General features: G+C 43.2%; 1 protein-coding gene across 3 annotated transcripts in view; it reads left to right on the top strand.

The window, feature by feature from the left end:
• Syt16 (synaptotagmin 16) overlaps positions 1–15,561 on the top strand; it is a 254,323-nt gene that overhangs the window by 117,443 nt on the left and 121,319 nt on the right. For 2 of the 3 annotated variants that reach the window (XM_041657954.1, XM_041657953.1), the window contains exon 2: positions 2,297–2,479. In XM_041657954.1, coding sequence (XP_041513888.1) covers positions 2,297–2,479 — 183 coding nt within the window. Of the gene's footprint in view, positions 1–2,296; positions 2,480–15,561 lie in introns of those variants that run through there. The other variant, XM_041657952.1, reaches the window with a different exon arrangement.

Raw genomic sequence — 15,561 nt, 5'->3', positions numbered from 1 at the left:
CTTCCAGGGTTGTCCCTGAAAGGGGTTGTAATGCTGCAGCTGTCCACTGCTGGATGGTACCTGTGTAACGTGTAGAACCATCAGTAAAGCCAGCCCTAGTTTGCTCTTTTCAGTCAATAGATCACAGGGAACACCCCATGAGGCTCTAGGTGCATGCTTCGCAGCAGACAGCATTGTAGCAGGAGTGGAAACCAGAGGCACTTGGGCAGCTTCTTTATTGCTTGGGCCTTCAGGACCCGCTTAGGCCTGATCACATATGTATCACTTCCATTGGACAATAGACAGCGGGTGTGGTTGTTTTTATGACTGGGTGAGCCCAGTAACACCCAGCTCGTGATAGGCAATTCAGGTCGCACGGCAACTTGGTTGGCCCATTGTCAAATGTTTGTTTTTACTTAGGCCCAATAGCAGGTCAGGAGCTATCCTTCAAAATGGAGAATAGCTGTCTGCAGATGATGGTAGAGCCTTGCTCCCAAATCCCAGTGATCTCTTCTGTGATTCACCTATGGACCAAATTCCCAGAAGCACCTCGTCTGTCACGTTTGTAATAAAAGTCAGTATGAGTGATGTGAACAGTTCAACTGGAGTGGAGGACCCAAGAACCATGGCAGTGCTGGCAAAAAGGCACAATTCCCACAGCATCAGAGCCGTCCTGCAGGAACTTCCGTGTGTAGTGATGGCAAATAAAACAAACAAACAAACAAACAAACGGAGGCAGGAAGAAAAAGGAATACCCATATAGAGAGCAAGTATTCTCAAAATACATTTTATCCAGTAAAGGAGCTTGCTGCCTCCCGGACGATCCCAGGGCAGATATGGTGGGAGGAGAGAAGTGATTCACATAGTTGTCCTTTGACTTCCCCCTTCACCCCTCCCTCGGCAAATATGCCTCTAATTGCGCTTCTGCAACACACACTAAGTAAAGATGTTAATAAATGTAAATTTTAAAAAAAATCCCTCCTTAAACATAAAATGCGAAATTGAACAGAAAAACAACCTCAAAGTTTACCAGGAAAGCGAGCGACTCTGATTCGCACTTCTGTCTGGGGAATGCGGGTAGGAATACAAGAACCCTCATTGAACTGCGGACTGCGGTAGCAATTTACCGAAGATAGCAATGGTTCAATTTAGGACGATAACCTTGTCAGTACCTGTTATGTAAAACAGACGCGCCACCTTATGGAGAAACCTGGAGTGATCAGTGTTGGGCGGTCCCATAAGGCAGGCGTGGCGCTAGAGTTGACTTCCGTCCCTGCCGATGCCCGAGACACTTCTAGTCCGGTTGGACGATCAGAACTACGGTCTTTTAGGATTCGGGCAGAGTGCTGCTTGATACCTACGGGCCACAGCTGGTGCAAGATACGGCCCTGGTAACTGTGGTCGGACCAGAGATGGCCGTATCATCGGTTGCGAGGCGCTGAGGGCATCGCTAAAGATGTACAGTGGACCGCCTTTGGTGGTGGGGTTCTCTCACTGCAGCGAGACATTTTTTTTTTTTTTTTTTTTTTACCGTGGATAAGAAATGTGTATCTGTAAAGGGTTGTCGTTTAAAGCGCAGGCGTCAATTGGAGGTCAGAAGAAGGCTTTGTATCCAACTACAGATTGTCCCCCTACTCTCCTCCTCCTGTTTACCCAGGAGATCTCCTCTTTTTCTGCTTCCCAGGGAAATCTTTATGTCCCTCTTAGGGTCTTCTCTGGAGCTGTGAACTGTAGCCTGGCTATCCTTTGCTTTACACGTAATATCTACTTCCAGGAGAGTAGGTTTTTAACACCAGAGAAGGGATGCTTCAGGAACAAGACAGAGGAACCTTCTAAAGAGAGTGAGGGCAAATAGGCAAAAGGCAAAAACTTCCTTCTTCCATGGTTTTTTTTTGTGTGGGCTGCCACCAGAACCTGAGGCCCCGATTTAGGGTGGGTCTTCTCATCTCTTGTGATCCAATCAAGAAAATTCCTCAAAGGTGGACCTGGCTGCTGGGTTTTACTGCCTGAATGGTACTTCCATCATGGAGTCAGTTGTGCTAAGGTCTGGGGGCCCTCTTGGTGTTTCATGTTGAAGAAACCCCACATACAAAGACATGGTGTCTGTCCTGTGAGAAATCTGCCTAGTGAGGTGAACCGAGTCACAGCCCCTCCCTTTCCCTTTAGCTCCTTTTGGGGATGTTACCAAGAGAAAGGTTGCAGAGTGTTTGACATCCCAATGAGTTTAAGTACCGAGTCTATTCAGTAGTGAGGAGCAGAAGTTGGGTTGTCGCAATAGTGGTAATGTTTTCTTCTCTCCACTGTGTTTTCTTGCCAGTCACTCCTGAAGCCATCGGCTTCCTGTCTGCGGTAGGGGTCTTTGTTGTCCTACTGGCTGTCCTCGTGCTCTTCATCAACAAGAAGCTGTGCTTTGAGACCATAAGAGGCCACCCACACCTGGAACAAAGAGGCAAGAGAAATCAGTCTTTGAGAGACAAGACTGGGGGCCACCCAGGACTGGGTAAGCACCATGTTTTATGTTCTCCTGAGCCTGGCAACCTGACGCTGCCATTTGAAGAGCTAAAAAAGCGGCTCTCTTTCCAAGGTGGCCCCATAAGAATTCACAGCTGAACTGGCCTGCCATAGCTGTGGTAGATATGATAAACGGCACCACCAAAGGACGCCTTAGCTCCTCCCGGTGTCCGTAGAGCTGATGGGGAGGACCTCCATTCGCTCTGCTCTTTAGATCCTTAGCTTGAAGAACGCCCCCCCCCCCACCACCACAGTAATCCTGAAGGAGAAAAAGTGTGTGTTGATGGGTAGAAATTTGAAAGTGTTTTGCCTTCATGATGGAACAATACTGATTTGTTGCTGCATTAGCTGCTTTTTTTTTTTTTTTTTAGATATTCAGTGTCTGAGGGCCATTCCCATCTTGGAACACAGTAGTCCCCTTTCCAGAGAGAAAGTTTCAGTTTCCATAACTAACTCTATTTGATGAAGGGGAAGTCACCCGAAGAAATAACTTGGTTCTCTTGAAGGACATAGTTTTTCAGTTGCTTAAGTATAGAATTTGGTCTTGGAGACACCATCACAGGGTCCAGGTTGCCACCCAGGGAGATTAGATGTGGAAACACTCCAGCTCTTGGTAGCCAGATTCTCACCCTCCTCTCACACGCCCCTCAGGTTATGTGTTGGAACTGGTCAAGGAGCAGTTTGGGGTAGGTCTAAGGCTGTGAGAACATACCCTTCAGTTCCAGGGGAGCTGTGGACCAAACAGAACATTTGGCTCATCGATAGGGCAGCTTTTGTAGCCCAAGTTCGTTTAGCTTTATTGGTAGTAGGGACATACTTTAGATGTTCAAGCAGGCCAATTATCTATTGTGTCATGACAGACCACTCAAAACTTAATAGCATATATATTATCTAAGCTTTTTTGTAGTTTTGGAGACATAGGAGTGGCTTAGTTGGGTGTTCCAGATTAGGGTCTCTTAAGAGGCTGCAGGTAAGTAAGTCAGTGGGCACAAACTCTTGCAGAGCGGCTGGAGGCTCAGCTGCAGTTGTGTGGATGCCTCCAGGGCTCCTTGAATTTTCACGGCATAGCAACTGGTTTCTGAGCTCAAGACCCACAGGGAGTAAGGAGGAGCCACAGTTCCCTTTTACCACTGCATCTACAAAGTCAAACTTTGTTTCTTCTGTCCCCTTCTGTTTTTCACTGACTCTAGTCTGTGCCCAGGGGACTGGGAATGAGGCTTTACTCTTGGAGGGACAGAGTATCAAAGAGGGAGCGAGCATGTTTTAGAGTCACTGTGGAGTCCATCACCGGCAAGGGTGTAGCAGCTGGCAGATGATCCATGCTGCTGCTGGTGTCTTGCCCTTTTGAACTCCATTCAAAGCATCTGACTCATCTTTAGAACATAGAACAGATTAGTTTATGGAGTTTGTTGTATACAATCAGGGACTTGTGGATCCTTTAGCCACTACTATCCCAGCTGGGTCTAGGTTAAGGGTGGTATTGCTCGGCCATAGTCTGATAAGGAGGTGGACTTCAGAATGATTCTTCTCCCTTGGCTCTGACTGCCACTCTGATGTGACCTTGGTGGATGAGGGAACCATTCTGACCTCCGGTCTCTCTTATCTGCATGTTGGGATTATTGGATCCCAGCAAGGTTGTCTTAGAATAAATGATTTATTTTATAAAGGTTCTGGTGTAGCATCTACCTTGAAGGTCCTTGTGGAACTTTAACTATAGTTGTTGAGCAAACAAGGAAGCGTTCTGATGCTGATGCCATATGCCAATACATTATATTCTTTACTTAAGCTGGGAGGTTGAGGCTGGCGAGGTGTTTGCCTTCGCAAACAATAACAACTTGGACTAAGGTTGGAGCTATTTGAAACACACCCTTTTCCTCTTGTTTTACTCGCTTAATTTGAGTGTTTTAGGGACAATTCTAAATTATACCTGCAAAAGCATTGAGATTTTAAGACCACATTGGAACACTAATGAGAAGGCACACAGAGTTCTAGCCTCAGACTCAGGGCAGAATCACCAGGAGTAGCTTTAGAAGGGGCTGAATCAGGAGCTTCTTCAGATGACCCTGAGAAGTCAACACCTTCCTTTGACATCACTTCTCTGAAAGGGTTCATTGTCATGGATCAAAAGCCATGGAAAACACACTTTTTTCAACATTTTACCTAACCTTTGATATTTTCTTTGTCATCTCAAATGCACTAATCTCTCTATGAAGTCGGGATGTTCCTCACATATTTTGACAAGCATTAAGGAAGGAAGGCAGCTCTGTGTGGTGGAGAGAAGCCCCGGGCAGACCCTTGGAGCTTGCTTTGCTGCTAATTGGTCACACAGTATTTTGGGAATCCACTTCACCTCTCTGGGCCTTAAGTCCTCATTTGCAAATTGATAAGTCTGGACTAGTTTCTCCCAGCTCTCTTTCTATGATCCTATTTGGCTCATAGGGTTGCCATAGCAACTTCTGGGGCTCTGTGAATGGAAGAGACCTAATAAGAAAGATTAAACATCATCTAGGCCATCCTACTCTTAGATGGTACTGTATGAAACCGAAAATTTTAAGGACTAAAAAGATGGCTTTAGCACCCACAACTAATTAACCATTCTAATCCATGCAAGCGATTGAAACATGAGAAAAGTCTCTTAACTCATCTGGTGCTGTCAGAGATGAAGGAGCAGTGGTTTGTTTTCTGTAGCTGCTGTGCAAAACAATTTGCCCGACAAACACTGCATCTTCCTCTAGGCTATGTGTTTTTCCATAGTCAGAGGTCTACTCGTATCACGGTGCCTGGAATTAGAAAGGAGAAGACACAGTGAGACGGTATCTTCCTAGTAACACAGGCAGGAGCAGTGACAGCTGGCAGCTGACATTTATTTAGCACTCGCTATTGCTGTGACCAGACCCAGTATTCCACACATCTTATTTGCTTGCTTTATTTAAGGTGCTGTGTGAATCCCTGGGAGGGATTATTTTGGGGAACTATCACTTGGAACAAAGAAGGCATTCTTCAACTTGGAGATGAGAAACTGATTGAAAATATAATCCCATAGTGAGAGGAGAAAGAGAGAGAGGGGGGGGGGGAGAGAGAATATAAATCAATGGATTTTATTTTGTTTCTTCTGAAGCATTGTTATTTGAAACAGGGTTTCATGTAGCCCATACTGACATTAGACTTGTGGTATAACTGAGAATTATCTTTAATTTTTTATTATTTAATCATGTTTTGTATGCGTTTATAAATACCAAAGATTTTTCTTGCACGTGCCCATGATTACCAACATAGGTGGAGATCAGAGAGCACCTTGTAGGATGGTTCTGGCCTTTTGACGTGTGAGTTTTGTGGCTCCAACTTGGATCATCAGCCTTGGCAACAAGTACCTTTCTCTGATGTGAGCCATTCCTCTGGGCTCCCAAGAATGACTTACACTTCTGATCCTCACCAACCGATCTACAGCCCCAGCCCCATTGCCTTACAGTTCCTTAAGGGCTCTACACTTTCCTTGTCGGTTGTGCTGTCCCTGCAGCCTGACTGACCACCAAGAGGTGATGGGGGAGAGTCTTCTGTTTTGTGTTAATTTCATGACTGCCTTGGCCCTTTAATAGGACATAAAATTAGGTAGGCAGAGTAAACAGAACAAAATTCTGGGAGAAAGAAGCTGAGTCAAGGAGTCGCCATGGTTCTCCCACTCCAGACAGATGCAGGTTAAGATCTTTCCTGATAAGCGTACCTCGTGGTGCTACATAGATTATTAGAAATGGGTTAAGAGACTAAAACTAATGGGCCAGGCAGTGTTTAAAAGAATACAGTTTCCATGTAATTATTTCGGGTAAAGCTAGCCGTGCGTGCGGCCGGGTGCCGGGGACGCAGCCCACTGCTCTTATTTCAACATGGGGTGGGGTCCCCTAAATAAGAATGAAAGGAGAAAGTTTTTATATTTAAGCAAGCCGACACATAGCTGGTACTCAGTGGACAGGCTATGGCAGCTGGTACTCTGAAGTGAAGTTGTTGAAAGGTTTTCTCTCAACCTGGTGGTGGTGGCACACACCTTTAATCCCAGCAGTCAGGAGGCAGAGGCAGGCAGATATCTGTGAGTTCGAGGCCAGCCTGGTCTTTCCAGGATAAGCTCCAAAGCTACATAGAAACCTTGTCTCAAAAAAAAAAAAAAACAAAACAACTCTTTGCAGTTTCTAAGACTCTGAATGGTCCCTTCTGAGCCCACTTCCACCTCCTCATCCTTATCTGCAACTGTGTCTAGCAGAGCAACCCTCCGTATCCCCGCAATGCACGTCTATGCATTTAGGTTATAATATGTTCAAGTAGATATTTCCAATGATGTAGCTCGATGAATAAATCTATTTATCATCTATTTTTACCAGCAAAGAAGCTGTGACTTACTTAGACGAATGCTTCTCCTAGGCCAGTGCTCAACCTTCCTAATGTTGTGACCCTTTAATACTGTTTGTTCCTCATGTTGTGGCGATCCCCAACCATAAAATTATTTCATTGCTGCTTCATAACTGTAATTTTGCTACTGTTATGAATCGTAGTGTGGATATCTGATATGCAACCCCCAGGTTCAGAACTGCTACCCTAGGGTATTCTTAATTTCTGTTTTCCTACTTGTCATCTACCTAATTCAACCCCCTCCATCATGCTTTTCCATTAAGATAGGTGTGATAGAAATTGGACAGGTGGGTTTGGGGGTGCATTCCTTTTATGCAGCTGCTATTGCAGATTGCTGCATACTCGGTGTCTTAGTGGAAGTTCTTTCTGGTGCAATGCGATTCCTCACTATGCTTCTTCAGTGCTTGACAAACATTCCCAGGTGATGCCATCCTCTTCCTATAGCCTGAATGGTAGTCCTCTGAAAGATATGGCTACACCCATAGCCCTGGAACTTGGGCATTGTTGCTTTATTTGAAATAAAATGGTGTGACTATCTAATGGTATAAATAATGATCTGAGATGAGACAAGCTTCCTGGATTATCATAGTGAGGACTAAATACAAGGACAAGTGACAAACTAGAGAGAAATATAGGAGAGGGAGGTGATATGAAGTTGGAAGCAGAGACCAGAGTGATTCAAGCACAGGCAAGTGGATGCTAAGGTCAATGACAGCCACCAGACAAGGAGAGGGGCAAGGAGCAGACTTCCCTGAAACCCCTAGGAGAAGTGTGGCCTTGTAGGCATAGACTTATAGCTATAGCATAGTGTAAAATGCATTTAGTTCAACTTCAAAAGTCCCCATAGTCTATAATGGTTTCAAACTTGTTTAAAAGTTCAAAGTTTCTTTAGAGACTTATGTAATCTCTTAACTGTAATCCCCTGTAAAATCAAAATGAAAAATTAGATCACATACTTCCAACATTCAATGACACAGGTTATACATTACTATTCCAAAATGCAGGGAAAGGGAGCATAGTGAGGAAATACTGGGCCAAAGCAGGACCAAAAACCAGCCAGGTAAACTCTAAACTCTGTATCTCCATGTTGGGTATCAAAACACTCTTCAGATCTCCAACTTCTTTCAGTTTTGTTGACTGCAACACACTTCTTTTTCTTGGGCTGGTTCCACTCCCTGTTAGGAGCTCTTCTCAGCAGGTGTCCCAGGTCCCTGGAACCCTCAACATTTTGGGGTCTCCAGGACAATCCAGACTTCACTGCCACAGCTTCACAGAATGGCCTCTCTAGGCCTCCATTCAGGGACACTCCTGACATATGCCTTCTTAGAAGCTTTCCTTAGTCATGGAGGCAAATTCCACAACCCCTTTCTTTAAGTCACAACCGCATGGCTAAAGCTGCCAAGTTCTGCTGCTTGCTGGGGCTGGATCATGATCCTCTCATTCAGTTACATCTTCACTAGCTTTCTGTGTTTGATGGTTTCCTTAACTGCCTAAGCTTGGCTGTTCTGACACTTGATCTGTAGACCAGGCTGGCCTCAAACTCAGATCTGCCTGCCTCTGTCTTCAGAGTGCTAGGATTAAAGGTGTGTACTACTATACCTAGCTCTAAGTTTTTCTTTAATTCCTTTTCACAAGTTGGAATCTTAGCTGGATGGGATCTTGCCCTGAGTCCCCACTCCCTTTGTTCCATTTAACATCAGAATTTTCTTTAATCTGTTTATCTCCTTGAACACAGATCTTAGCTCCATTCCACTTCCTGGTGCCACCTTTTTCTCTTGAAATTACACATTTTGTAACTTCCTTTTTCAAACTGCTCCTTTTTATTATATATCTGTGTTAGTGTGACTAATAACCACATGACACAGTCCATACTAGGCTGTTTTGAAGTTTCTACAAACACAATTCAAACTCTTCAGTTTAGTCCCAGACAGATTTTTTGGACAAGGGCAGAAAGCAGCCACATTCTTTACCAAAATACCACAAGAATAGTCTCTAGGCCACACACTAACATTTTTCCCCTCTGAAATCTCTTGATCCAGCCCCCCCCCCCCCCAGTTCATCAAATCACACTTAGCACAACCATCTTCCTTGAGCCTACTGGTATGGCCCATTAAGCATCATTTAAAGCATTCAGTTGTTTTTCTGATCAAAATCCCCAAAGCCCATATTCTTTGAAACAAGAGCATAGTCAGGTCTGTTGCAGCAACTCGTCCCAGTTTCTTGTACCAACTTCTTACGGTTTCTATTACTGTGAAGAGACACCATGGCCACATCAACTTTTATAAAGGAAAACATTTAATTGGGTGGTGGCTTACAGTTCAGAGATTTAGTCCATTATGGTCATGATAGAAAGCCCGGTGGCATGTAGGTGGACGTGGTGCTGGAGAAGGAGCTGAGAATCCTACGTCCAGATCCACAGGCAGCAGAGAGAGAATGAGACTCACTGGACCTGCCTGGCTTGAGCATCTGAGACCTCAAAGTCCATGCCCAGTGACATACTTCTCCAACAATGCCACACCTGTTCCAACAAGACCACACCTCCTGATAGTGCCAGTTCCTATGAGCCTATATGGCCATTTTCATTCAACCACAATAGACAAATACACACACACACACACACACATACACACACACACACACACACACACACACACACACATATATATATATATATATATATATATATATATATATATATATACATGCCATTCTGAGACTTACAAGATTTCAGTAAACTTGTCTAAAACATAAAAGTATGGCTGTCTGAGCTATGTATTTACTAGTATTATAGTATTTATTTTAACAACACTGTCTTTCTTTTATGCCAAAATAAGAAAAGCCAAAGAAAATTTTTTTGGAAAGATGTGAATCAAGATATGAGACATGCATGAGAATGGAAACACATAGGTATGGGGTGTAGTATAGTATAGAGTATGCCTACAATTCTAGCACTTTTGAGGCTTAGGCGTGAAGGGTGTGAGTTTGAGGCAAGCCTAGGATTTACTGCCAGGTTCTATCTGAAAAAACAAAAAACACCAAAACAAGACAAAAAAAACTTAAAAAAGCAAGGAACCAAAGGAATAAAAAGAGAGAATGTAGCTCTATAGTGTAGTGACCAACATGTATTCATGGCTCTGCCTTTTCTTTCAGCCCCTTGAGATAAAGAGGGACCTGCAGGCATGTGCTCATTCCACTGTCACCCACTTCCTCACATTCCAGGTTTAGTACAGTCGATGAGTTACATATAGTGAGGAAGCAATCTTTATGGGTAATATAGGAACAGTGTGATTCATATTCAGCTCGCTGGAGTGGTTTCTTGCTGTTGTATTTTGAGCACCAGCATCTATGTTTCCAGGTTTCTTTGGGATATCCTACTCAGATGAATTTTACATAACTAAAATATTTTGTAATCCCCAGAGGCCCAATATTCTAAGAAGATGATTTAAAAACTCTGCATATCACTGAGGTACTTTAAGAAAAGCCACAAAATTTAGGATTACACTGATTTTTTAAAAAAAGTATAGGTTGGATAACCTTTTGAAAGTCTACATCTCCTTCCCTAAACACTTCTATTTCTTTGTTCTGAGGCACGACCCACCCCTTTCATAGTTCCTGGATCATTCTCCCCACGCACATATGCAAAATAAGACCTGATTTGTTGGCAACTTGAGCTGCACAGCATTCTCCTTCCTGATTTTAGCGCCATGGTGTGTAGGATCTGCGCATGTGACTAGGAAATGCTTTTTCACTGGGCTGGAAATTTCATATGGCTCAACCAAGTACAGGGGCTGGAAGCACTTGAGAATGGTGAGAACTTGTATTTCCTACATGTAATGACTGGTGGCTTTTTGGGTAACTCTGATTGAGACACAAATTGTTGTGAATTGATTTTGGTCTTGTACTCCAGAAAATGACCTGAACTTCATAATAACTTGAGTGGGTCCATCATAGTTGAGTAATCAACCTTTGCTTCTTTGGTGGGTGGACATGCCAAAGCAGCCCATTGGGAGTTGCTGCTCTGAGATTACTTATTTCTGCAGGCATTAATAGTTATCGAGACTCTGTTTCCTGCTCCGTGCTGTGCTAGGAGCTGGAAGTGAAGTGGTACAGATGAGTAGTCATTAATCTCTTGAAAATTTCATTCTTTTAGTGAACGCAGGTAAAACTAAAGCGAAAACTAAAGAGGCAAATAATTGATATAATTATAGGTTATTATAAGTGGTATAAGCACATAAAATTAAGACTAATTGATGAGACAGGGAGATTCGCGTTAAATGGGATTGTAAATACACTTTTTATTGCTGGATAGAATAACAGAAAAGTTTGAGTGGGCCATTGTGTGTGTGTGTGTGTGTGTGTGTGTGTGTGTGTGTGTGTGTAGAAGAGAGTGTTGGGAAGAAAGGAGGAGCAGAAGTTTGATGGGTTTTAGTGAGTTGTGTGGCTAAGGAACCTGGCATGTTCCAGGTCTGCAGGGGGTTGGTCAACTGGAGAATGGGCAGACTCAGTATTGCAATCTTGTCAGAAGTGTGTCTGCTGGAAGCATTCCCCTTTCTCTCAGTCTTTGCTTCATTGAATGCTTGAGGAGTTCAGATATGGCTTACCCACTGTAGGGGAAAATCTGCTTCACGCAAAGTTCAGCACTTTAAATGTCAGTCTCACACAGAGAGCACCCTTCAGAAACAGCCAGAATGATCCTTGGCCAGCATTTTAGCACAGTGGCCCAGTTAACTTGACATATACAATTAACTTTGACAGGAACTTCTCTACTATCTGTGTTTCTGTTCTTATTTCCTTCAGTGAACTGTGGTAGAGAGGTTGGGGAAAGGTTGCCATTAAAAACCTTTATTAGGAAAATGTTCAATCATACGAGAAAGTAGGGAGAAAAGGTCATAATGAACCCATGTGCCCATCATCCATTGTTAACACTTAGTAACAAAGATGATTCATTTCTGAATTATACCCTCTTGTCTCAAGTTCCTTCTTTGTCTTTTCTCAAGAGGTGATGCTCCTTAAACTCCACTATTCGACTCAGCTAAACAACTGTCTCCCTTCTTGCAACTTAGAGAGCAGGGATTTCATCTGGTCCATGAACTTGTTATCCAGTCGGCTGAATGTGGAGACAAAGGCGTCCAGTTGGAAGGCTGGGAGGCATGGTGAAACCCTTGACAGATCTGGGCACACTTATAGTTGTGCAGCTCTGCTTCCCGCTTATTTACATAAGCATGCAAGACGAGTTACCTTAGAAACAGATTCTTCTTGTGGCATTTGAGCTTCGTCTGGGATGCAGGCTATTAATAAAAGCAAGCCCAAGGCACTCTGTGAGTATGGATCACTGCTGGAAATGTTTAGCACCTAAGTGTGAGAGCTTCCTAAAACACACACCATGGTTTCAAACGCTGCAGATTTCCTCTGCGGTGTTTCATGTTACCGAAAACTGTGTAACATATGGGTGCGTGTGTCTGACATACAGAATTCCATCTTATTTTTAGCAGAAACGCCGGAGCCTTTTCTGTTTTGAAAATGGCCATAGCATGGAGTTTCACTATGGAGATTTCTAGACAGTTCTTCATAAGCTTTGGTTGTCTTCACGGACTCTTCCAGTAGTGTCTGTGACTTAGCTGATAGAAGTCTTGCCGTGGGCCTCCACAGGGTGAATGGGGTGGGCGGGAGTCAGGGGGAACCCTCCATCACACATCTTTTTGCTGGAGCTAGTGAAGGGATTTCATCTACTTTCTGAATAGTTTCGAGAGCTTTCTGGTGTAGTCAAGATGCAGATACTATTCCTTTACTGTGCTCCACATTTTTCTCTGCTCGCACATAGTATTTTTAATCATAGGAAAGCAAAGTCATTATAAAAGCTTCTATTGCATATGTTAAAGAGTAGTACTATTGAACCAGTGTTTCCTCCTTGGCGTTTCCAGAGAGAGCTCTCCAGGTTACAGGCAGTCTAGCGGAGACCGCGAGGCAGTGTTAGTTAACATTTATCACAGGATTTTGGTTCTTTGTGCTTTTGTCAGCCAGACAGTAGTGCTCATGTGTATTTTAGAGAGACATATGCTTTCAATCTTTTTTAAAAAAATCATTTATGGGTAGGCGGCAAGGAAAAGGAGTTATTGTTTGAATAGAACAGAGTTAGTAGCACAGATCACTGCTCCAGCGTAGAGGTGGGTGTCTGGGAATCCAAGCACTTCACTAGCTGTTTGAGCAGTCAGTTTTCAAAGGATTATTGAAGTCACTGGTTTAGAAATTCTCATTGCTTACTTAGCATGGCAGGTTAAAATAAATGAAAGAGCCGGTCGATAGTCGTTTATTAAAATATTTACGTTCTTCTAAAACATGAGCAAGAAGCAGAGGCCTTCTTTATAAAAGCTCTCGTTATGATGGAGATCCTGGGATTCCAGGCCTGATGATTGAAGTTTGGCCACAAGATGACAGATATTGTTTGAAGTATATGCATTTAAGAATTCCAAAAGCATTTTCAATCTTAACTTTTCCCCCCCGATTTCTCCGCTCAGCATCCTCTAAACAGTTCTTAACACTTAGAAGCAATTAATGTAAGTGGCAGGGGATATTCTTATTTGCTTAAAACCTGCTTGAGCTAGTTTCTCCCTCGCAAAGTCTTGACAGAATATTAATTCATATTGTTAGTCCATGAGAGTGAAGGGCATTTGATGGGAGAATGGTGGGAGGAGCCTACTTTTAAGATATGAGCACTTTGAATGTTTAAATTTTGTGTTGTATTTATATGTGCACGCACACATTTGTAGTGGTACATGTGTAGGCTTGTGAGTGTTATGGTGTGCATGTGTTGGTTAGATGACAGCTTGTGAGAGTTCATTTCTTCAGCCATGCATCTGGGAACTGAGCTCATGTTTCCAGACTTGTCAGACGGAAGAACTTTCACCCACAGAATCTCACTGACCCCCAGCTTGTTTTGCAAAATCACCACAGAGCAAAATCCAGATCCCAACCTTGCAAACCACCTCACAGAAGTTCTGGTGGGATCTTAGGGCTTTGCCCTGACTTTTAAAAAAATTAGTCGTCATATGTTTTTGTTTTTTATTACATTTATTTGTGTGTGTATGCCTATATGCCATGGTGTGTGCATGCATGTGCACACGTGTGTGTGTACATGTGTGTAGTTTATGTATGTAGGATGACTGAACTTGTGGACGTTGGTTCTCTCCAACATGTAGGTCCTAGGGGTTGTGGTGTGGGAGAATTGTCTGTATTCTGTCAATCATGTTATAAATAAATGCTAATTGGCCAGGCAGGAAATATAGGTGGGAAAACCAGACAGAAAGTAGAAATGACATAATGAGAACAGGAGAATTCTGGGAAGGAGGAAGCTGATTCTTCCCACTCTCTTGCCCAGACCTCCGAAGCAGCAGGATGTGATTGATCTACCCCACTGAAAAAGGTACTGAGCCACATGGCTAACATAGATCAGAAAAATGGGTTAATCAAGATGTGAGAGTCAGCCAGTGAGAGGCTAGAGCTAATGGGCCAATCAGCTTATAATTTATGGAGACCTATGTGTGATTTTCTTTGGGGCTAAACAGTTGTGGGGTACAGGGCGGGACAGAAATCCAAACAAGCAGGCCAGGCCTGCTTCATGTTACAGATTGAACTGAGGCCTTCAGGCTTAACATCTTACCTGCTGAGCCCTTTTGCCCGCCCTTTCCTGGACTCTTCATTACAAAGTTCTTCATTTCCCCAGTTTGCATTCACAAAGGCCATTCTTTGTTGCGGTTGTTACTTAATACTTTTAATAATAAAAGAAAGCCTGAAACACACACACACACACACACACACACACACACACACACACACACACACAAATAACGTAGAGGACTATAATTAGTTAACCAGAATCGAGCTATTCCATATTTATTTTCCCCAAATGAAAACAAAATTTCTAGCCAGCTGGAAAAAAAAATTGCTTATGCTCTTTGGACTGAATCTACCAGCAGGAAGCTCTTGTTTTAAGTTAGCCTTTGATCTTCCTTAGTCTCTCCATATCCCCCTGTTTTCTAGACAGTAATGCTTCTGACAGCTGCACTTCGTGCCTCTTTGTTCTAGTTCAGAAGCCTTCACAATGCTTGTAAACGTTATTTTCCTGTACTTGGCCTTTACGTTTAAATTCCTAACTCTTATTAGTCTTAGGAACATTTTAGAGAAAGAATTCAATTTAGAATTTTCCTAAGGAAGTTGAACATGGCCAATGTATGTGTAATATATATATATATATATATATATATATATATATATAGAGAGAGAGAGAGAGAGAGAGAGAGAGAGAGAGTTTGTTGAGACTGGAGGCTGACAGGAAACACCCTTTTCCAAGTGATGAGGATTTCTGCTCATTTCCCGTTCTTTTGCTGTACTCCGGAAGCACTAGGACTCTGTTTGGAATGAGATGCTGCTGGTTGTTTGCTTGCAGATTATCCTTCCTCCCAGGAGGGAGGCGTGAGTCCTAGCTCAGTCTAAGTGGGACCCTCTGAATGGAAGGTCATAGAGGTGTTTACTGTCCTCAGCGAGCAATGTTCGGTGGCTTTTTGTGAGAAACTGGAAGACTTGAAAGAGGAAGAGAGGGAAAAGACAATAGACTGGCATAGTGGGATTAAAATAGAAATATAACCAGCATTTTGTTTTAGCTGAATAGATGCAGTG

The sequence above is a fragment of the Microtus oregoni genome, unplaced genomic scaffold (assembly GCF_018167655.1).
Source record: "Microtus oregoni isolate MIOR12 unplaced genomic scaffold, Mior012 000009F_ref0000495, whole genome shotgun sequence".
NCBI lineage: Eukaryota > Metazoa > Chordata > Mammalia > Rodentia > Cricetidae > Microtus > Microtus oregoni.
The sequence above is the reverse complement of the archived record's forward strand: the minus strand, read 5'-3'. Positions and strand labels throughout refer to the sequence as shown.